At 39.6% G+C, this 24,306-nt stretch overlaps 1 protein-coding gene across 1 annotated transcript; it reads left to right on the forward strand.

Annotated features, from left to right (window-relative positions):
- Positions 1-10,628: 10,628 nt before the first annotated feature.
- Positions 10,629-22,137, forward strand: LOC123747855 (zinc transporter ZIP1). The gene is made up of 3 exons (XM_045730064.2): positions 10,629-10,787; positions 13,905-14,535; positions 20,354-22,137. Exons 2-3 carry the CDS (start codon positions 14,407-14,409, stop codon positions 21,413-21,415), a joined length of 1,191 nt encoding a protein of 396 aa, XP_045586020.2. The 5' UTR covers positions 10,629-10,787; positions 13,905-14,406; the 3' UTR covers positions 21,416-22,137.
- Positions 22,138-24,306: the final 2,169 nt, after the last annotated feature.

Raw genomic sequence — 24,306 nt, forward strand, 5'->3', positions numbered from 1 at the left:
TGCCAAAGAACTCTATTTTTGAGTTTGGTGATTTGTTCCTTAATTTATAAAATATATATTAGTGTATACAAATGAATTAAATGTTGTAATTTGCTTAAACTTAATATATCGTCCAAGAATACACACACACTGTTTGATACTGCAAACTTCAAGATTATTTTTTATGCTATCAGTGTCTAGACAATAGACTTCGATGAAAATTTGACACGAGGAATGAGTGCTTCCTATGATGAATTAGATATGCTAAAGCATATTAGTGGAGAATAGTTGCGTGTTGCATCTGCTGTGAATGTGATATAAAGAAATCTATATAATGTCTTGTTTACTTGTTTAAAGAAGTTCGGTTTAGGATTGAGGGATGGTTTTAGATGTGAAAATACATTTATTCAATTACATAAGTAACTTTATTATCCTTGCTTTGTTTCATCAGTTTCTGAGCATTTACATTTGGAAAAATTCTTTGATACTAATTGAAATACAGGCCTTGGTGCCGAACCCTGGAGACAAATTACATAGCTCGGTCCCCTTTAGTGTTTCGCCTTGTGATGAGGGGGCGTGTGGGCGTTGCCCTGGCTCCTTCTCCTCCTGGCCCTCTCCATGATTTGTACTGGTGAAAATGGGATCCTGTTCAGGTCGGTTAATCACTTACTGGATGGGCCACCCTTGATGACTGGTTAGGTGTCCAGGCTGGGGCCAGACGGAGGAGGTCTTTGCATCGGTTTAGAAGAATGTATGATGCAGTAGAACTATCCTCCTAAGTAATTAGGGTGGTGAGCATCCTTTTAGGAGAACGTATACCACCTTGAACTGGCCAGTGCCTGACCTCCCTTGCTGTCCTAGTAGGTGGCATTCCTAGATTCCAGGGTCCATACTTTTGAAAAGATGGTATTGTCCTTGATGCAGTGAATGCTGTCGTTTTCGTTGCTTACCCACCCTTGATCCTCAATCCTCCCCTCCCTCTCCCTTCCCATTTCCTCAATCCTCCTATCACCTCAATCTTCCTCATCCCTCCAGCCCCATCTTTAATCCTCCCCTCCATCCCCCTTCCCATCTCAATCCTCCCCTTCTCACTGCCCCCTACCCCCAACCTCTCCCCTACCCCCCTCCCCTACCCCCCTCCCCTACCCCCCTCCCCTACCCCCCTCCCCTACCCCACCCTACCCCTCTCTCTCATCTCTCCTCTTCCCCCCCTCCTGATGGTGCTACATAGCCTTCCCGGTTTGGTGCCTTCTTTTGATAATTACTTACTTACTTCCCCCCCTCCTCTTTCTCCCCTTCCTCTCTTCCCTCTCCCTTTCCCCCCTCTTCCCTCTCCCCTCCTCTCTTCCCTCTCCCCCTCCTCTCTTCCCCTCTCTTCCCTCTCCCCCTCCTCTCTTCCCTCTCCCCCTCCTCTCTTCCCTCTAGTACATACAATACCAGAAGCCAATATTACGCAGTGTGTTTCGGGCAAGGTGTAAAGAAAAACACTTACGCTAAAACTTGATACTAATTGAGATTAACAGCATAAATTGAATGGACAAAATGGAAACAAAATAGAGAATAATTTCATGATGGCTAGAACAGGAGAAAATGCAACAGAACAGCAGAAGGAATTTTAAGTAAATAGATTACAATTTTCTTAGTCAATACATAGCAGATAGCAGCAGCTAAACAAGTTGGTCAATAATAGTGTTTGAAAATAGCAAGACATGGTTGAGAATGTAAGATAAGAATTTCATATATACAAGAGTAACAAGAAATCTCGTGTATATATATACAAAAAATCAATCGTTTAAATCCCCCAATTGTTAGTTATAACTAATAGTTACAATTGATAAAGTATTCTGACTGCTTAGAATAAAACTAAGCTTTCCCTCCGTATGTCCATAAAAGAGCAGAATTTGAACAGTTTTCTCGACGCTTTGCTTGATCTGGGAAGGAGACGCTATTATTAAGTCTTGCCTGCGAGAACGTAGGCAAAGCCCTATGAATATTCCCCCTGTAGTTCAAGTGTGGGGACGCCGAATCTCCCATCATCAGCACGTCTTCACTGGCCAATAGGGAAGTGTTCTATACCTGTTTGGCAATTAATAGTGTACTTGTATAGATCATAATTGTGTATTATGTCAAGTGGTTAGGATGCTGGGTAAGCCTTAATTATTAATAATAAAATCTTTCCTTGTCATATGACATAATAAAGTTGTAGTTTATTACTCTTAATTAATTGGCAGGTGACGTGCATGGGGGAAGAAGTCATTCGCAGCACTACCTGGTACAACAACACGTGATGATGCTGTAGCCTGGCCCACGTGATGCTGCTGTAGCCTGACCCACGTGAGGATGCTGTAGCCTGACCCACGTGATGATGCTATACAGCCTGACCCTCCAGGAGAGTCAGTTTGAGTGGTCTTTCGTGTACATGTCTGGTTGACCAGGCCACATACAACAGAACAGTTAAGCTGTTCTCTAATTCACTAACCACTGTAGACTAACCATTAGTCGTAAATTTCTACCAATCGATTAATTTTATATGGTTGGATGGATGTAATTCAACCCCTCTAACTTGCATAGAAAGCTGCTTGTGGGAACATTTAGTATCATACAGTTCACTTTAGAATCATACTCCACTATCATACTCTTTCTCTCTCCTCTTCACTCTCGCTCTTTCTCTTTCTCTTCTTCCTTCCTTCCTCCCTGAGGTAGTAGGTACATAGTATATAAATAGTGGAAAGTGTCAATAAAGCAGTAGTGTGTGTCAAGAGGACGAGTCAGGAACCACAAGAAGTGCCTCAAAGTAAATACGATCTGTATAGGTCGATAATAAGGTAAACAACTGGGCTAATCAGAGTTAAACTTGCGTATGTGACGCAAGGTGTGGCAACACCTGTTGTCTGTCTGTGAGAGCCTATCTTCACAGTTAACATGAAGTTTGAGTCTCTCGACAATGACACGATGTAGGGTTCAGTTCCCGAGCCCATAGTGTTCCTCTGTAACCTTCACCACCACCATCCAGTGAGCGAGCACAATATCCATGAGTAACATATTTTCAACGCTGAATCTACATTAATCCGCTCGGCCTGATACGAGGCCATCGTATCTGACCACAATTTTGCGCTCGACCCGAAAACGGCACGAAAACACCTTGATACGAGTTCTGTCCTAATTCGCCGTGTTTATTTATTGCATCACGTCACTCGTGACCCCAGTTGCAGCCAGGTTCTGTGTACTTTTTAAATTATTACTGTCCAATCTAACCTAACCAAGTAATATCCTGTTAGGTCTATCCTTCCTGACTTAGTTTTCGAAACTAATAATAGGTATTAAGTATCTTAACTGCTAAAGTAATCTATATCTATAAGAGAATGTCTGTCCAAAGTTGGAGGCCAGATGCTTAGGGCTAGTCTCACCCAACTTTGAATGGTCTAGGGGGTATAGGAAGGATACAGGCTGATTGGAGTCCGGCTCCAATGCCACACTTTAAGAAATATCGGCCTCTAGTCTAACTCCCGCCGTTTACCCTCGCATTTTCACGATTTACTCGAAAACTATGAACTGAAAACTGAATTCATTCGGTTCACAGTGATGAAGATTGTGCATAGGGAAGATTATTATAATGAGGAAGATAACATATACGGTGAAGATGAGTTAGAGAGGACAGGGGGGAAAATCTATGAAATGGGAGACCACGAGGGAAAGGGGAAGGGAATAAGAGGTAAAATGGGGGAAGAGGGGGGGATGGGGAGAAGAGGGAGTGAAATGGTTTAGGTTAATGTAGTTTGGATAAGATGGTCAAGCGAGTGTGTGTGAATTTTTGTGTTCGAGAGTGAGGGTATGAATGTGCGAATGAGAGATTGGTTATTGTGATGTTCAGAGGACATGTATGTATTACTGATACACCAAGGTAATATTATTATGATGGCACAGACAACTTTTGCATATAAAATTGAATAATAAACTAGTTAACAGTTATAGGAATATATTCTAACAAAAAAATTGCTGTGTCTGTCTTTAACTATGTTTTGGTGGTGTGAGAAGCTTATAGTTAACCCAGATATACAACCCGTGTTTCTGTAGTGTGCGAGCTAACAAAAATATATTCTAACTCGAGATTATTACAAACATTTCTTTTGAACTGACAAATTTACTTTTGACAACATGGAAGATGACATGCAGGAATAAGGTTTGGGACGATATTATTTATGGGTGAGATGATTAACGATGTGTTTGTAAGATGACCCAGTTGACAAGCATAAATATAGTATTATTTAAAAAAAGAAAATGATTTTTATGATTCGAAAGAGATATGATTTTGTCTAAACTATGCTCTATTAAAATTACGAGAACGACAACAATATCTATAGTCTGAGTAACGTACTAATGACGAAAAAAGGTTATTACGTGATAAGTGTGCATAAATCATCCGATTAAAGTATTATTATCATTAATCAGAGATGGGCTTCATTTTAGAGTAAAGGGTTTAAGTGTGGTAGATAACGCCAAGAATAGAAATAAGTCAGTGTGTGTGATTGCAACCTCGGTGAAAGATCCTGTTAAGAATCCCTAGGACGTTTGTTGTTGTAATTCATTTGTCCTTTCTTAATATGGAAAACAATTGACTCGTGCATATTAATAATATCAATATTACAGGCACGATTATTAACAGGATAAGAACTAGTTAAACATTTTCTTTTGCCATGTTTCAGTGCAGTTTTGACTATTGTAGTTTTTCTTTATAATTAACAAGCTTAGGTATACACAGCACTGTGCTGCTACTTCATTCTATATGATGGTTATTATAGTGAATTGGAAAAGGTTAATTCCACATGATGGATGTGGAATACGTAGGTCGCATGATTAAAAGGATAAGTATTACATATAAACGGGTATTAATCAGAGATGGGCATTACTTGAGAGTGAGGGGAACGAAATATTGACAGTAGGAATTGGGGATAGAGGCCGTTCCTCTAATAATATATTAATAATAATAATAGTTGGAAACTTGCTGAGCCTTGAGGGGTTACATTAGGGTAGGTTAGGTTAAGTTTGGTTCTGTTAGATAAGGTTCAGTTTAGTTCTCTTAGGTAACGTTCAGTATGGTTCTGTTAGGTTAGGTGAGGTTGGCTTCGGATTTGATAGCAAAGGTGAGGTTCTGTTAGGTTAGGTGAGGCACAATATGGTTCTGTTAGGTCAAGTCTCCGTGGTGTAGTGGTAAGACACTCGCCTGGCGTTCCGCGAGCGCTATGTCATGGGTTCGTATCCTGGCCGGGGAGGATTTACTGGGCGCAATTCCTTAACTGTAGCCTCTGTTTAACGCAACAGTAAAATGTGTACTTGGATGAAAAAACGATTCTTCGCGGCAGGGGATCGTATTCCAGGGACCTGCCCGAAACGCTACGCGTACTAGTGGCTGTACAAGAATGTAACAACTCTTGTATATATCTAAAAAAAAAAAAAAAAAAAGTGAAGTACAGTTTGCTTTTCGTATGTGAGGTGAGAGACTGTTAGGCTAGGTGAGGTTCTGATAGGAGAGGGAAGGTTCAGTTGGTCTCTGTAAGGTTAAGTGAGGTTGATTTTGGGTTTGATAGATCAGGTGAGGTTCTCATAGGATAGGTGAACGTCAATTGGGTTCTGATAGGCTATGTTAGGTGTATGAGTTGGTGTATGAGTTTGAACGTGAAAGCGAATTGTGTATGTACGATATTGTTAAGAGACAACTAGAGACGGACTCACGTAGACACCTACAATAGACTTCTTGCCAAAATGAGTGTCTGTGAATGATTTTTGCAGAAATTGGCTGAATTTTGTTAAAGGATGAATATTTAATTTATATTGAAATCTCCAGAATGGGTTTGTATTGAGCTCCTGTTGAAATCTCTGTCCTTGTCTGTCTGTCTGTCTCATAAATATTTTTAAAGTCTGTTAACTGGAGATGATCTTAATTTCAAGTGAGGTGATTAAGAATATGAAGTAAATGCCCCTCATATTGGAAGTGATATGATTAAATATAAGGACTATTGACCATAAGATAGGAAGTAAGGTGATATAAGAGGTCTGGCAGATAATTGTGAATGAGGAGATAGGAATAAAACGGTGTCTAATTCCTACCTGTTTTGTGCAAAACCTCCTGTTAAGGTCCTTAAAACATAATGCAAGTATTCCTCTAATAATACTATGGGAAAACGATTGAATTGAACATGTTTACATGAGACTATTACATTGTTTAATAATACTTCAGTGGCAAATTTAACGAGCTTTGCATGGTTTAGTTAGGTTGGAATCTGACGAGGCATTTTGTCGTGTTTGGACCAAGATACGGGTAAAATGTAACATAAGAGTCTAGTGCAGGTCTCTGGTTAGCGTGTCTGTGTGTGCAAATTCGCAGAAATAGAGCGAAGGATGCAGAAACGGCAAATGATAAACTAAACTATAAACAAGGCTAGAGCAAAGCCTTTGAGCTAAAGCCTATGAGCTAAAGCCTATGAGCTAAAGCCTAGCGTAGGTAACCATCACCTGATGGTTTTCGATTTCGCAGGAAATGGGTGACAGGTGACGGAGCTACAAACGGTGAACAGGACCCCAGAACTAGGATTATAGTAGTGATAGAAATCACGACCCTTACTGACATCAACCAGAAGATAGAGTTGACAATCTACTGCACTATCTTGACGATCAAGATAACCACTAACTTGTTCATGAAATTTGCTCGTGAAGCGTCGTAAGGGATCAATGTCGTCTGTGCCTTTACATGTACACTTGGAAACTGTCAGCCCCCATCGATCTCAATATACAGGCAAGACAACAATATCTCTTTCAAGGTGCCCGACAATGCACAAACATCAAGGCTCTATCAAAGAACATATATTTTCTACACACCTGAGATATCCTAACAAAAACAGTGAAATAATCGACAAATACAACAATAATAGAAGATTAGACATTGGCTAAGCCTACATATCAAACAATCTGGACCAACTGTTAAAAGTCAGCTCACACTCGAGCACATTCATCGAGACCGAGATAAAATATCCAGCACATACTGCCCCCAACCAACAAAACTAAGAATTAAGGAACAGCAAAAGGCCGATTTGCTAATATGTGCCTTACTTCACCTCACCCTTCTTGGTTACATGCCTCAGTTAATTTGTATCCATTTCATTTACCTCTGCGTTTGAAAATGTTGACAGTATCGACGAAACGTATCTTCAGGCCAACTAAATCCAGAGTTCTCCATCCCCAAGAGAAAACTCATGTCCCTATAACTTTCAAGGTCAACAACCAGAACATTGAAACGTGTAGGCAGCACAAATACCTTCGAGTTGGTATCAACAGTGACATTGTAAACGATCTACACCGTAGGTTAAAAGAAAGACTAAAACCATTGAAAACACTTACCGGTAAGAATATTGGTATAAATATTAAATATGCTAGAATATTCTATATGATGTTTGTTAGATCTCTCGTTGATTATAATGCTTTGCACTTAATTAATTTCCCCTCCTCTGTGTTGGACAAACTTGAAGTAGTACAGAATGAAGCCATGAGGATAATTCTTGGTGCCCCAAGATGCACAAGAATCATCAACATGAGGAAAGAACTGCAGCTTCCACACCATACTAGAGAGAATAATGCAAGTCAACACTACCCTTTGCCTTAAAGTCATGAGAGACCCTACATCTCCTGCATTGCTCAGAGACAAATTATTTAGTGCTGTTAACACCCTATTGACTGGTGCCGACATACCAACTCACTCCTTTTATGATAAATGGCTGATAAAAAATGCCTACAATCTCATTAAACTCAACATTCCTTTTAAGTGCAATCTACCTGTCTCTGATATTCCTCTTTATCTGTACCCCACCATTCAAGTATCATACACACCTGTCACCAAGGAAGATAATGAGAATTTTGCTCTTCTCAAAGCTGTCACACTTGAAACAATTGCCTCCTCCATCGAGAATTTAAGATCTCACGAGCACTGTGTCTACACCGACGGCTCAGTCCAATCTTCTACTGGACGGACTGCTGCAGCATGTAGGTTTTATAGAAATAATATTTGCATAAAGACTGTCAGTGTCAGGTTAAACAACTGGCTGGCCTCCACACAAGCAGAACTAGCAGCATTACAACTAGCTACCAGTACATTAAAAAACATTGGAGAAGGAATAATATTTTGTTATTCAAAGTCTGCTCTTCAAGCAATCGAAAACTTCTGGAAGATCGACAGCAAGAACCTCATACTACCAATTATAAATGATCTAATTGCTGCACAGAGTAAAGGGTCTCGAATCTCTTTAATATGGATACCTTCACACATAAATATAACCCATCATAATGAGGCAGACATTGCAGCCAAATTAGCGTGCAACAAAGATGAAGTTGAATTAGATCTAGGTTTCCCCATCTCTACTGTCAAAACTGTATTGGTTCAAATACTCAGGTCTGATAGGAAAGAAATTACTGGCTCCCAACGACCTGAAAGTACTAGTATTAAAAACTATGATATGTTCAGATTTGAAACCTATGTCTATGGGCAGCACAAAACGTCCACCAGACTATGCGACACAGTGGTTGCACGGATCAGGTTGGGTTACCGTTACCTGTGGCAGGTGGCTACAGGTGACGGATCTCCCAATCCTGAGCACTCCAGGTGCAAATTCTGTGAGCAGAAACTGCGGCATGATCTCCCGCACTACATCTCCGAATGCCCAGTTATTAGACCTTTCAGACCAGTTGGCAAGAGGTACCTGGAGCTTTGCAATTACTTTATTCACTCTCTTATTCTTGAGGATATCCTCATATTGCACCCAAAATTTTCCAGTGCAGGCTACTAAACACATGGCCCTGTATGACTAACCATCCTGCGAGATGGGGACTTTTATTACCACTGCTACCTTATTCACTCTTGTGTTGATGATATCCTCAAAATGCATCCGGAGTCTGCCAGTGCAGACTGCCTATCATATGCCTCTGTATGACTAACCATCCTGTGTGATGGGGATTTTTTAGCATCACGTAGCTAGCTTTTTTGACACACTGTTCTCCACTTCATATAGTCTAGGGTAGCTGCACAAATGCAGATGTACCTCATGTATTAATAAAAAAATAATCTTCAGGCCATATACAACTGTAAAATGAACTTTTTTACAATTAAATTTTCAACTTCCATCTAAAGTGAACAACATCGGAAATGAAGAGAAAATTCGTGCTATAACAATTGATCTATTTATAACAATTTGGGAGCCGGTCGGCCGAGCGGACAGCACGCTGGACTTGTGATCCTGTGGTCCTGGGTTCGATCCCAGGCGTCGGCGAGAAACAATGGGCAGAGTTTCTTTCACCCTATGCCCCTGTTACCTAGCAGTAAAATAGGTACTTGGGTGTTAGTCAGCTGTCACGGGCTGCTTCCTGGGGGTGGAGGCCTGGTCAAGGACCGGGCCGCGGGGACACTAAAGCCCCCGAAATCATCTCAAGATAACCTAACCCTTTCAGTATATTCAGTAACATATGATTACACGAAACATTGCTGCCAAAATAACTTATTTTTACAAATACAAAGGATCAGATTACAATGATCACTTAGCAGATATTGTTTATGAAGCCTATACTTAAACTCATCGTTTCGAGGACATCTTAATGTTACTGTACTGTATTAAGGGGTGAATGCGTAATGCTATGAGACGGAAGTTAACATATAAATATATGCAAAAAAATAGTGATATATACAGTTTTCTTGAGTGATACTTAATGCTGAAAAGTGTTTACTATATTTTTTAATTATAAATTTAGTGGTCAATATTGTATTAAAACATTTACATTATTTAATACCTGTACTAACAATACAGCAAACAATTTAACTTAATTGCAAAGAAAAATATGAGAGATTTAGGCAAATATGTAAATGGCTACTTGGTGTTAATTGGGTATTTCTTTCTTCCTATTTGAAATTGGTTAAGAGAAGTACAGTATTGCATTGCATTTGGGAGGTCATACCTCAATTCAAAACCCTTTATATGCATGGCATTTCATCTTCGGTTGAGTCGGACTCTAGGATTATGAAATACATATTTTGATCTCGTGTAGTGTCCAAGGTTCTGAACACTACACCCTTATATGATCTTATACTCATCCTTATAAAAAAGCGTATAAGATCAGGATTAATATTACTCTTCAGAGATTTAAAGATAAAGTACACTTTTGAGAGTGTGCGTAGAGCATTTATGTGTAACGTGTTTAAGAATTTAAAAAGGCGTTTGAGCGGTTTATGGAATTTGGTGACTACGTGATTACAAGGTTCATATAGTTGGGTACGTTTTGGTCAGATTATGGTGTGTTTTATAAGGTTTAATTCAGTTTGTAGACCATGTTTACTGTATAACAAAACTCCCGGTTGACATTGACTGTGATTGGTGGACGACACGATGAGTAAGGTAAATCACTAGACTGTGATTGGTAGACGATTCAGTGACTAAGACAGGACCGCTGGCCCGTGACAGGTAGACGATTCAATGACCAAGGCAGGCCCGCTAGTCTGTGATTGGTAGACGATTTAGTGACAGGGCCGCTGGTCTATGATTGGCTCGAAACAATTTCATTACTGTCGTATCTCAGTGATGCTGATAGAGTGATACCCCCCCCCCCCCCCCAGCCGACGTGTACATATACCAGGGCGTCGTGACCAACTGGGAGTAGTGGGTAACTGGCCTGGTCACAGTCGGTGGCTGCCGGGGCGACGCTCTCAGCCTCCTGATCCAGCATCGATCTGTGCTTGACCATTGCATCTCGCTCCCTCTGGTTGTAAATAGTTTTTCGTAAGTTCCTCACTGTTTTGAATACATTGTAAACAACGTTCCAAAAAATATCATTGTAATAACGACATTGTTTCGTCGGGGGGGGGGGGGGGGTTGTCAGGGATGTATAGTGTCTGAGAGGTAGAGTTAAGTGGTGTCAGATGATGTTAGGTGGTATCAGGGGGTGTTAAGTGATGTCAAGTGGTTTTAGGTGTACTGGAAGTGGTGTCAGGGAGAGGTTGTCGCTGGGAGTGTCAGGGAGGGAGGGAGTATCAGGGACGGTTTTTTTTTACTATTATTTTCTACCACAGACGTGGCCACACATTTACAATGCTAACTAGCATATATACATTTTCTTCTGTCCTCCATGGACAGGGTGAGAGATTTGTCAAACATACAGTTCAGAGATTTATTGAACAACTACAGAAGGTGATCGTAGTGCTTTTAAAATGTTAGGCTAAGCTACATACGTAAATACATAGATTACTCAGATTTATGAATGCATTAATGTGAATTTATAATGGTGAAATGTAATTCTAATCAGCTTTATACTTTATACACATACATACACACATATACATACATACACACACATACATACACATATATTTGTCTCTTTTACTCTGACAGGGTGAGATAGCTGACAGAGAAACTAGTGTTCAATTAAGAACTTAACCACTGATGGTGATTAAGATGCTTTTACAAGCTCAGGTTATATAGTTACATTACATGATTAATCTAGGGTACAAGTCCAATGTATGATCAAGTGTTCCAGTACTCATATAGTAGTTACAGAGTTCAGCATACCTCAGCCCAGGAGGGCGAAAGTCAGACAATATGGGACATTCTACAATATAATGTTCAAGTGAGTGCATGTTTTCTCTTTCACAAAGTTGACACATTGTGTACTCGACATTTGGGTTTTGAGAAAGCTGCCAGATACGTCTGTTAGGGAGGGAGTGTTAGGAAGGTAGTGTCAGAGAGATGCGCTGTAGACAAATCTTTTTTCAAGGTCACTGGAGTGGGCACAAGTATGTTGTCATTTGTGATGCTGATAAGTGTAAGTAAGTACTCTATTTGTCAGTATTTCTGCTTGTTTGTGGTTTGGTCTGATTTCCCGTTGTTGGGGAGCGAGCAGTCTGTACTCAGCTTATCTACAACTAAAGTGGTACCTGACAGTGCCTAGTGGAGCTTCCCCAAAAGGTTGCATCATTTAAGTGCTTGGGAGTCCCCCAGAATGCAAATCTCGCATCAGAACATTCATTTGCTAGCCAGAATCTGAATTATGTAATATAACGAATAAATGATCACATTTTATGGACTCGGCACCCAACATTTCACCTTCACTGACTTCATAAAGATGGATAGTTGAGCTGACTACCCTTAAAAGGTGGGGATAATGGGACGGGACTGAACCCATGCCTCCTATGACAGTCCCCCTGTAACAAGGCATTTAACCAGTTTAAGTGAGATTAAAGGTTGGCCCACATTACACCCTAGCCTAACCAGTCACACTGCAAACTTTACTGTGTCTAGTCCCAAACCAACACTACAAATATTATGGGCGACCAAGTGGACATTCCAACAATCACAATTTACACAGCTTTAATCATTTCCAGCAGCTAAGGAATCCCTTTTAAAATGATACTATATCAGTGACAGTTGTAACCCAAATCTTGCTTTATAAGGCCAGTCTTCATTGGCTAACTCAAAACACCACTAATTCCCAATAAATAAACAATTAAGAACCAATAAACGATTAAAAAAATAGCCTAATAAGCAATTAAACAATTAACAAATAAAGAACTTTGTCACCAACATTTAATGCTGCGTTACTTTCCCAGAATATCCTGTTTGCCATAGTTCGTACATTTATGCATATATTTGTTGGCTTAAGATCATGATTCTCAGACCTTTTTCACATTCAGATTACGCAATTTCCCCATTATCCGGCTGATATCTAGGAACTGTTATCGTTTCCTAAGCTCCGAACACTACATTTTTCAGCATTAAATTGAATCTGCCAAGCCTTCGTCCATTTGAAAGCTTATTTAAATTGTCTTGATACTATTTTGTGTCATCTAAATATATTTCTCGCCCTTTTTTATTTTGTATGCAAATGTTGCACTTCAATCCTTTGTCTAAATCTTTTAAACGACAGAGGTATAACAACTCCCACTCCCACTTAATTCCATTTATATTAACTGTGTTTCCCTTTAAGTAGCAACGCCCTTATCCAAGTTTGAATAACACCTCCAATGTCATGAGCTACCTTTCTAATCAGTCTTTCAGTATAAAATGCTTTGTTACAGTATAAAACAGTATAAAAAGCTTTGCTAAAGTTAAGATACAAAGTGTTGCAATTCTTTCCACTATAACTATCAACTGCCTCAGATATGCGGAAAAAGAACGCAGGCAAATTTTGTCAAACCAAAGCGGCTCGTAGTAAATTCATGTTGTGAATCTTTCTTTCTTCGTTGACCAAACCACACACTAGAAGGTGAAGGAACGACGACGTTTCGGTCCGTCCTGGACCATTCTCAAGTCGATTTAAAAGTGAGAATGATCCAGGACGGACCGAAACGTCGTCGTCCCTTTACATACATACATTACATTCATGTACAGCCACTAGTACGCGTAGCGTTTCGGGCAGGTCCCTGGAATACGATCCCCTGCCGCGAAGAATCGTTTTTTCATCCAAGTACACATTTTACTGTTGCGTTAAACAGAGGCTACAGTTAAGGAATTGCGCCCAGTAAATCCTCCCCGGCCAGGATACGAACCCATGACATAGCGCTCGCGGAACGCCAGGCGAGTGTCTTACCACTACACCACGGAGACTTTACCTTCTAGTGTGTGATCTGGTCAACATTCTTCAGCCACGTTATTGTGACTCATCGCCTTCTTTCTTCTTTATGGTGCGTACAGTTTTCATGAAGGGTTTGTGAATCCTTTCAAGATGTATACGAGTGGTTTTAGCGTTTATCGCTTCGAGCAATTTTCCTACAATAAACGTTTAAGATCGGCACAACATTCGCAACTCTCCGCGATGCCAATTGTATATTCTAATCACTCATTTTAATTTATGCGCTCTGTATTTTGTTGTATTCATTTCTCATGTGTGTTGTGATGTTTCAGTCACGGCCACGGCGAGGGACAGAGGCGATGGCTGCAGAGTGATGGTCATAGATGGACAGTGCATCGAAGTAACGAGAGAATTTGTGATAAGGAAACAAAAGTTTTAAAAGTGAGCTATTGTAGGTTGCGAGAGCCTATCATCCGGACACTGTACTGCTACTACTACTATTATATGATAGAAGTTATCAGATATATATACAAAATATCTAAAGGAAAATCTATAAAGTAAACCGAGAAAAGAACGCAAGAAAAGTTAAAAATAATGAAAACAAATCAAAATTAGGAGGAAAACAGAATTCATGTAACTAAGAAGTAATCACTAACACCAATCTGTGCACGTAACAGTGAACGGTATAAGGACCAACATAACAACAAAAACAGTGTACGAAGACTAGGTCCAGAAGAATAGAACCGTGATCTCCCGGTCCGAGGACGACCCGCACGCGAGCCAGGCTCTTCCATCTTTTCCTTCTTGAGCGCCAGGAGGCCGACCATCCCCAAGATGCTGAGTGTGGTGGAGACGAAGGCCTTGGCCCTGGGACTGATGGCCTGCTTAACCCTGCTCGCCTCCTTCCTGCCTCTCGGGGTCCGGAAGCTCCTCCTCCGTAAGATCCACGAGGACACAAGTCGGGTACGTTGGTTGTCCTCTGGCAGTATTGCCAGTCACAGTTCTCTTGATCACAGGCTCAGTCACTCAAACTTTTTAGTGAAGTCGAGTGTATTTGTGATCAGGACTCAGTATGTTGACTAACATAGGTTGACATAGACTGAATGCATATGAAACTAGAGGTGTTAGAGTAATAGGAATTTGAATAGTAATTGATTATATAAAGGCGGGTTCCAAAAGCTAACAGATAATAGGTAAATTCCCTGCCCCCTCCCCATCCCCTTCACGCACACACATACACACAAGGCAGATTTGTGCTAATAACAACGACAAGAACAATTGATGATTATATAAATCAAGCGCAACTGCGTGAGAAATATAAAGCTGCACACACTTGTGTCCGCAGATATACCGCTCATCGCGTCAGTTATCACACACAAAACGTACTTGTAATGCTACGACATCGCCCGCAGCCTGGTGACCGTCCCTGCTACACTGTACCCACCTAAACTCTCCCACCATCCCCTTTTCCCCCCCTTTCTCTCTCTAACCCCTATTCTTTATTTCCCTCGTCTCATTCCCATCCCCTTCGACTACCCTGTTATATCTACAGGGTAGATATATGGGTAGTCTGCAAACAAATGGGCAGAGTTTCTTTCACCCTGGTGGGGATCTGTTCACCTAGCAGTAAATAGATACCTGGGAGTTAGACAGCTGCTACGGACCGCTTCCTGGGGATGTGTGTGTGTGTGTGAAAAATATATGTAGTAGACATACTAGAGGAAAAATAAAATTGGTTAGAAAGGCAGAGTCCAAGAGCTAATAACTCGATTCTGCAGATACAAATAGCAGGTTGTGGAAGCAAACTCTATGTTATGATAGGGAAATGGGACAGGAGTCATTGCTGTAAACAACCGATGGCTAGAAAGGCGGGATCCAAGAGTCAATGCTCTATCCTGCAAGCACAAATAGGTGAGTACACACACACACACACACACACTGGAAGAGTTTGAGATTACCAGTGGGGAAGTAAGGAAGTGTTTACTAGAGTTGGACGTGACGAAGGCTATAGGCCCAGATGGAATCTCCCCTTGGGTTCTAAAGGAAGGAGCAAGAGAACTGAGCCTACCACTCTCCATAGTGTATAACAAATCACTGGCAACAGGGGAACTGCCAGATATTTGGAAAGCAGCTAACGTAGTCCCGATATACAAGAAAGGGGATAGACAGGAGGCACTGAACTACAGGCCAGTGTCCCTAACCTGCATACCATGCAAGCTGATGGAGAAGATTGTGCGAAAAAAACTAGTGGAGCATCTGGAGCGAAGGAACTTTGTAACACAGCATCAACATGGGTTCAGGGATGGCAGGTCCTGCCTCACAGGGTTACTTGAATTCTACGACCAGGCAACAAAAATAAGGCAAGAAAGAGAAGGGTGGGCAGACTGCATATTTTTGGATTGTCAGAAAGCCTTTGATACAGTGCCACACAAGAGGCTAGTGCGAAAGTTGGAGATGCAGGCTGGAGTGAGAGGGAAGGTACTCCGGTGGATAGAGGAATACCTAAGCAACAGGAGACAACGAGTCTGTGTGAGGGGTGAAGTCTCAGATTGGCGAGACGTCACAAGTGGAGTCCCGCAGGGGTCAGTCCTCGGACCTATACTGTTTCTGGTATATGTAAATGATCTCCCAGAGGGTATAGATTCGTTCCTCTCAATGTTTGCCGACGATGCAAAAATTATGAGGAGGATTGAAACAGAGGATGATAGTAGGAGGCTACAAGATGACCTGGATAGACTGAGTGAATGGTCCAACAAATGGCTGTTGAAGTTCAACCCGAGTAAATGCAAAGTAATGAAACTAGGCAGTGGAAACAGGAGGCCAGGCACAGGATACAGAATAGGAGATGAAGTACTTAATGAAACAGACAGAGAGAAAGATCTAGGAGTTGATATCACACCAAACCTGTCTCCTGAAGCCCACATAAAGAGAATAACGTCTGCGGCATATGCGAGGCTGGCTAACATCAGAACGGCGTTCAGGAACCTGTGTAAGGAATCATTCAGAATCTTGTACACCACATATGTAAGACCAATCCTGGAGTATGCGGCCCCAGCATGGAGCCCGTACCTTGTCAAGCACAAGACGAAGCTGGAAAAAGTCCAAAGGTATGCTACTAGACTAGTCCCAGAACTAAGAGGCATGAGTTATGAGGAAAGGCTGCGGGAAATGCACTTCACGACACTGGAAGACAGAAGAGTAAGGGGAGACATGATCACAACCTACAAAATCCTCAGGGGAATCGACCGGGTAAACAAGGACGAACTTTTCAACACTGGTGGGACGCGAACAAGGGGACACAGGTGGAAGCTGAGTACCCAAATGAGCCACAGAGACGTTAGAAAGAACTTTTTCAGTGTCAGAGTAGTTAGCAAATGGAATGCATTAGGAAGTGATGTGGTGGAGGCTGACTCCATTCACAGTTTCAAATGTAGATATGATAGAGCCCAATAGGCTCAGGAATCTGTACACCAGTTGATTGACGGTTGAGAGGCGGGACCAAAGAGCCAGAGCTCAACCCCCGCAAGCACAATTAGGTGAGTACAATTAGGTGAGTACACAACTGAGTGCCCAAATGAGCCACAGAGATATTAGAAAGAACTTTTTTAGTGTCAGAGTGGTTGACAAATGGAATGCATTAGGAAGCAATGTGGTGGAGGCTGACTCCATACACAGTTTCAAGTGTAGATATGATAGAGCCCAATAGGCCCAGGAACCTGTACACCTGTTGATTGACGGTTGAGAGGCGGGACCAAAGAGCCAGAGCTCAACCCCCGCAAGCACAACTAGGTGAGTACAACTAGGTGAGTACACACACACACACACACACACTGGCAAAGAGCCTAATACACAGTGCCCCAAAAGAAGCAAGTTCCACTGCACTTATTCCGACGCCACACATTATCACGTGCAAGATAAATATGATTATTTATTTTTTGTGTGAAATCATTAGATAATGTTTCAAGTGTAAACAGTTATATATAGACAATGAAATTTTATTACACACATGAATACTAGAATTCTTTGGCAGGTGTACATGCAGGCAGATGGTGTACATTCAGAGAAAGTGGGATAGAGAGGAGAGAGAGAATAGAGAGAGAGAGAGAGAGAGAGAGAGAGAGAGAGAGAGAGAGAGAGAGAGAGAGAGAGAGAGAGAGAGAGAGAGAGAGAGAGAGAGAGAGAGAGAGAGAGGGAGAGAGAGATAGGGGTAGAGGGAGAAGAGGGTGGAGAGGAGAGGGAAAAAGAGATGAGAGAAGGGGATAGGGTAGCAAAACCCGGAGTACCACAAGGTATCCGTAATTTAGGCTTCCTCTCAATATCTTGATAATCAATTCCAAACGAACTAGAGGGTTCAGTTCCTGAACCGATTATGTGCCTCTGTAATCCTTTACACCACCGCCCACAGGATGGGTATGGGGTACATACTAAAGAAAGAAATTGAATTGAATATCATGAGATTATACATATAGGCCTACTGTCATTTTCTTGTTATAATACACGTAGGATTACTGTAATTATCTTTTTATGATACATGAAAGCATACTGTCATTTGTCTCATTATAGTACTTTTAGGATTACTGTCATTTTATTTTTATGGTACAAGTAGGCCTACTGTCAACATCTTGTTATAGCACACGTAGGCCTACTTTCATTATCATAGGTTCATTGAGATCTGAATCCACACAAAATGATGAGGTAGCTGAAGTTTTTCTCACCCCGGCCAATACAATATCTTCATATATTTATACACACCACACAAATTTCACATTATATAACACTTTTGTTTTCTTCTTTATTAAATAATATACAATATAAAGCATCATATTTAAATCAGTTTTCAAGGGAAAATACTACATTTAGATATAGTTTATATAATTCTCAGTAAACCAATTTTTCATTATCATCACAGAGCATGAGTCGTAAACTCCAAATGTTATACTTGATCCTGCATAAGCCCTCTTTCCCTCGTTACACATCCAAGCTGTTTGTTCATAAATAGTCCTCATATGATTATTTCTATATTCATCAATCAACGGGCACTCAAGAACATAATGGGTGAAGGTGTCAGACTCTGACAAGCCACATAATTTACAATTATTTTCATTAGCACATGTTCCCTATTTCCAATAACATGTGTATCCCAAGCCTTAGCCACGTGCGTACAGTCACTAAACATTTTCCTTTTTCCTGTAAATGAACTTGATGTTTTGATTCACACACACACATGTGTAGTGTTTCGTGGTTTGACTTCTCTTATATATTATATCTCTTCTCGACACTTCCTGTACCTGAATATTTCTTATTTTGCTTTTTATTTGTTTCATGGTTAACACACATTCTTGATCAACTAATTGTGGTCTTGTCGTACATTTGGCCAGCTCAACAGTCAACTCGTTGAGCACTATTCCAACATGAGATGGAATCCACATGAATTTCACTTCTTTGTGTTCTTTTAGCTTTTTCTCAATTATTCTTTTCTTACAATCCTCAACTATGGACATGAAGATTGGATTTCGACTGTATAATGATTCAACTGCTCCTCGACTATCAGCAAACAGGAAAACATCTTTTTTTTTGTTAAGCTACTCCATCCAAACCAGCCAAAATGGCCTGCAATTCAGTTTGTGTGGATGAAATATAATAACTAAATTGTGGTTCCATTTCCCTGTCTACAGTCCTATACTCCGTGTGTTCCCCATATCAGGACACCACTTCCTGCCCTGCGATCTTCTCCCACCAACCCATCACAATATACGTCCAAATTATTATCTCTTGGTAACCGAGATATCATGCCTCCATACAAACACCATATTTGTCCCGGATCACGGAAAGGCTTTTTTTTTCATCTTGAGGGGAGCACAATTTTTACGTGTATTTCCTGTAGCTTCCAGGGAGGAGTTTTACTACACTGCCGAGAGGGTTTGTAACATTTAAATACACCGTATTCCATGAGGTTATTAGCTATAACCTCAAGCTATAATTAGCTTGAGGTTATAATACTCACGTTTAACATGTTTCCGTTGCCTGAAGTTTGCGTCACTATCACTATCTTGTGATAACACAGAAATCACAATAGTGTGATGCATCAAATGAACAAATCCACAAGGGCGTGATGAGGGGTTCGAACTTAAGACAGCGTCTGGGATCATCCTGGGCGTAAGTTTGAACCTTCATCACGGCCCTTGTGTTTTTGTTCACTATCTTGTGATAGTACATGTAGGCTTACTGTCATTATCTTGTCATAGTGCATGTAGGCCTACTATGTCATCTTGTTTTAATATATGAAAGCCTATTGTAATTTTCATGTCGTAGTTGTGTAAATTAATTAAAAGCAAAAATTATTTGAATTTCACTTTCAGCTCAAATCACTAGTTCGATAATTAATACAAATTTATTTCAGAATTAAAAGTTTATTCTATCTCTTGTCTTGAGAAAACCAATATTAATATATGACATAAAAATGATAGGAAATTAGGCTAGGTCAGGTTTTTTAGTTAGGTTAAATTATATTTTATTAAACCAAAAAATATACAGAAACTTTGATAGCTATCAAATTCAAATATATAGTATTAGAACCTTTCTAATACTTATTGGTTAGCTTGGATATTAGAGCTATTATATCATAATATTACAAAAGTTTATAAAGGGATCATATTATAATATTACTGTCCCAGCTTGTTTACCCGAACTTGACCCCCCCCCCTCCAGCTTATTCACCCGTATCTTGGTACCTCTCAGCATGCTTGTGCTTCATCTCACACAACTGATTTCATTTTGACAGATCATACTAACTTCGTGCTTGTGTTTTGGTGCCGGCGTCCTGCTGTCTGTGGTGTTCGTGCACCTCCTGCCGGATACGAGAGAAACCTACCAGTATGCCATGGACGTTGGGTTCATGAGGCAGATATCCTTCCCTGTGGCTGAAGTGGTTTTGTGCTCCGGGTTTTTCCTGGTGTATCTGATGGAGGAAATTATTCATGCCTGGATAGACCACAGAAACAAAGATGAAATGGAAATCACTCATGAAGGTCCCACATCTTTCGAAGAGGCGAAGAAAATAGCGCAACTTCGGAGGATGTCCGTGGGAGGACTCACAGAGACCCGTCAGTCTTCAGGTAGCCACATCGCCGTCATGGGTGTCATAATGCTGACGAATGTTGGTGGAAAGAAAAATGAGGGAGTGGAAGACAACGGCTATCCGCCTGGAGGCACCGAATTTGAAGACTCGAATCATAACGTGCACAGCATACCACACTGTCATCACTCATCCCCGGTAGACGAGAGTACCTCTGTGATAGGTGCTGTGGTAGTAGTGGTGGCACTGTCCTTCCATGGTATCATGGAGGGCCTAGCAATTGGCCTTGAGAGTAATGTTATAGACGTATGGATTCTCTTCGGAGCTCTTACTGCTCATAAGCTCGTCATAGGGTTCAGCATGTCCATGGAACTCTTAGAAGTAGGTGTGTCTTTCAAACCATATTTAGCTTCCATGATCGTCTTCTCTTTAGCTTCGCCAATCGGTTGTATCATAGGGAGTTTAGTGATAGCTTACTCAGCTGAAGAAACTGCGGTGGGAATCTTGCTCCCCAACGTCCTGCAATCGGTGGCAGGAGGGACGATTCTTTATATCACGTTCTGCGAAGTTCTGGAGAGGGAGCGCATCAAGCCCGAGGGAGGGTGGGCCCGCTTCGTGTCCCTGCTGCTAGGATTCGGCCTTATGGTAGCGCTGGTGACTTTGGAAGGAGGTGAATCTAGTAACCCTATTACCACAAGTGTAAACAACCGTCGAGCTTTTAACTACTGCGACAACAGAGATAACAAACACTGTCGACAATATCGTTGATAATAGTGGACCTTGAGTCGAGAGCTCCTGTAGGTGCTCAAACTTTTGTGGTCGTGTGACTACGTTATCACAACATGTAAACTGAGCTTGATCATTCGATTAATTATATAACATGAATGGAATCTCTGTTGTACCGAAGGAAGTACAGCGAATCCGTTTTCTGTAGCTTAATGTTGTGTTGGATCCTTTCGACTTTCCATGGAAGCTTGAAAAAACTGAAGTATTATACAGTATGTAATACTCACCATAATGCTGAAGACACGTCGAATACTGGATTCGAGTTTCTTATTAATATATATATATATATATATATATATATATATATATATATAGTGTGTTTGTGTGTAAAATTACCACATATGAAATATAAGGGAACAGCCTGAGCGCTTTCAACCCTCTTTTTTTTGTCTTTTATTCAAAACAAAATACTGTAACACAATATGTATACATTAAAGCAAGGGAATAACCTCACGTACAGTACAACGGTGACAAATCCTAGCATAACTAACCTCTGCCCTCAAAAAGACATTGGAAGATCAAACCATACTTTCAACCCCTCGGGCCTCTTATCACAGGCAGATGCTTTCCAATCTGAATTCCAATCTTATCCAAAGGCTCCGAGACGGTTGAAAGCACTTATGCCGTTTCCCCACATATTTCATATGTTGTAGTATTGCATTTAATAGATAGGTGTTTTGATGTTATTTTGATTATATATATATATATATATATATATATATATATATATATATATATATATATATATATATATATATATATGTCGTACCTAATAGCCAGAACGCACTTCTCAGCCTACTATGCAAGGCCCGATTTGCCTAATAAGCCAAGTTTTCCTGAATTAATATATTTTTTCTAATTTTTTTCTTATGAAATGATAAAGCTACCCATTTCATTATGTATGAGGTCAATTTTTTTTTATTTGAGTTTAAATTAACGTAGATATATGACCAAACCTAACCTAACCTATCTTTATAGGTTAGGTTAGGTTAGGTAGCGGAAAAAGTTAGGGTAGGTTAGGTTAGGTAGGTTAGGTAGTCGAAAAACAATTAATTCATGAAAACTTGGCTTATTAGGCAAATTGGGCCTTGCATAGTAGGCCGATAAGTGCGTTCTGGCTACTAGGTACGACATATATATATATATATATATATATATATATATATATATATATATATATATATATATATATATATATATATATATATATATATTGTATATATATATATATATATATATATATACAATATATATATATATATATATATATATATATATATATATATATATATATATATATATTGTATATATATATATATATATATACAATATATATATATATATATATATATATATATATATATATATATATATATATATATATATATATATATATATATATATATATATATATATATGTCGTACCTAATAGCCAGAACGCACTTCTCAGCCTAACTATGCAATGGCCCGATTTGCCTAATAAGTCAAGTTTTCATGAATTAATGTTTTTTCGACGACCTAACCTACCTAACCTAACCTAACTTTTTCTGCTACCTAACCTAACCTAACCGATAGAGATAGGTTAGGTTAGGTTAGGTAGGGTTGGTTAGGTTCGGTCATATATCTACGTTAATTTTAACTCCAATAAAAAAAATTGACCTCATACATAATGAAATGGGTAGCTTTATCATTTCATAAGAAAAAAATTAGAAAAAATATATTAATTCAGGAAAACTTGGCTTATTAGGCAAATCGGGCCTTGCATAGTAGGCTGAGAAGTGCGTTCTGGCTATTAGGTACGACATATATATATATATATATATATATATATATATATATATATATATATATATATATATATATATATATATATCATTGTGTCCAAGTGGAATCTCAAAAAAATGTATGCGTCATGTGAATTTAGTTTGGTAACACTAGTGGCTAGGATAGTCTTTATAATCTATTGATTGTTTCAGTTTTCATTTCAAAATCGAGAAGCCTGGTTGATAGAGTTAAGGCGACATAAAAACTGATCTACCAGATTTTCTTCTAACTTCAAAAAATGAATATATGTATAATTAGATATATGAAAATGATTGATTTCTTCCAGCTGGTGTTACTAAAATAAATTCTAAATACCCTATGGAACGTTAAATAAGCGTAAGTAACTTGAATAATCTGTCCTTAAGCCTAGCTCGTCAAGTTCAGCGGCAAATCGAAGAGGTTTAAATGTTTGAGTATTTCTCATGCGGCGTGATGTAAATGGTATTATCTCAAATACAATATATTATATATAATACGGCTCAGTATGTACATTTAGACTAGGTCTGGTATTTTGGTCTCATTGGAAATTATTCGTGTTGCAACGACATATTTCCACCAAGAAATTCAAGTGACTGTATCGACTTTCTTCGGTTAATTTCCATCAATTCGATTATACCGAAATCCGGTTATAAGGACCAAATGAAGGTTATTTGCTGGTGCAATATATCAGCTGGTCTTGGTGTTTGGATAAGGATCTGAATACCTTAAAAATGTTATTTAAAAAAATCCTATAACTGCTTAGTGTTATCAAAATCTTATAATTGTGTCCTGACTAGTATAGCATTAGGACTGATTGAAAAATAAACATGAATGTTAATTAATACAAATATAAATTGTAAAACAAGTTAATAAATTTATAATGAAATTTGTGTTGTTCATTTGAAATCGGTAATTTGAGAATCGTGGGAGACTGACGTCAGTGTTTCTTTTGAGAAACGAAGATATTTGTGAAATATTTTTATACGTCTGTGATTTTAAAAATCAAACCGTGAGATGTTGTGTTGATATATGCATTTTCAAAGCTGTAATAACATTTATAATGCCTTTCA

This window comes from Procambarus clarkii, chromosome 5, assembly GCF_040958095.1.
Source record: "Procambarus clarkii isolate CNS0578487 chromosome 5, FALCON_Pclarkii_2.0, whole genome shotgun sequence".
NCBI lineage: Eukaryota > Metazoa > Arthropoda > Malacostraca > Decapoda > Cambaridae > Procambarus > Procambarus clarkii.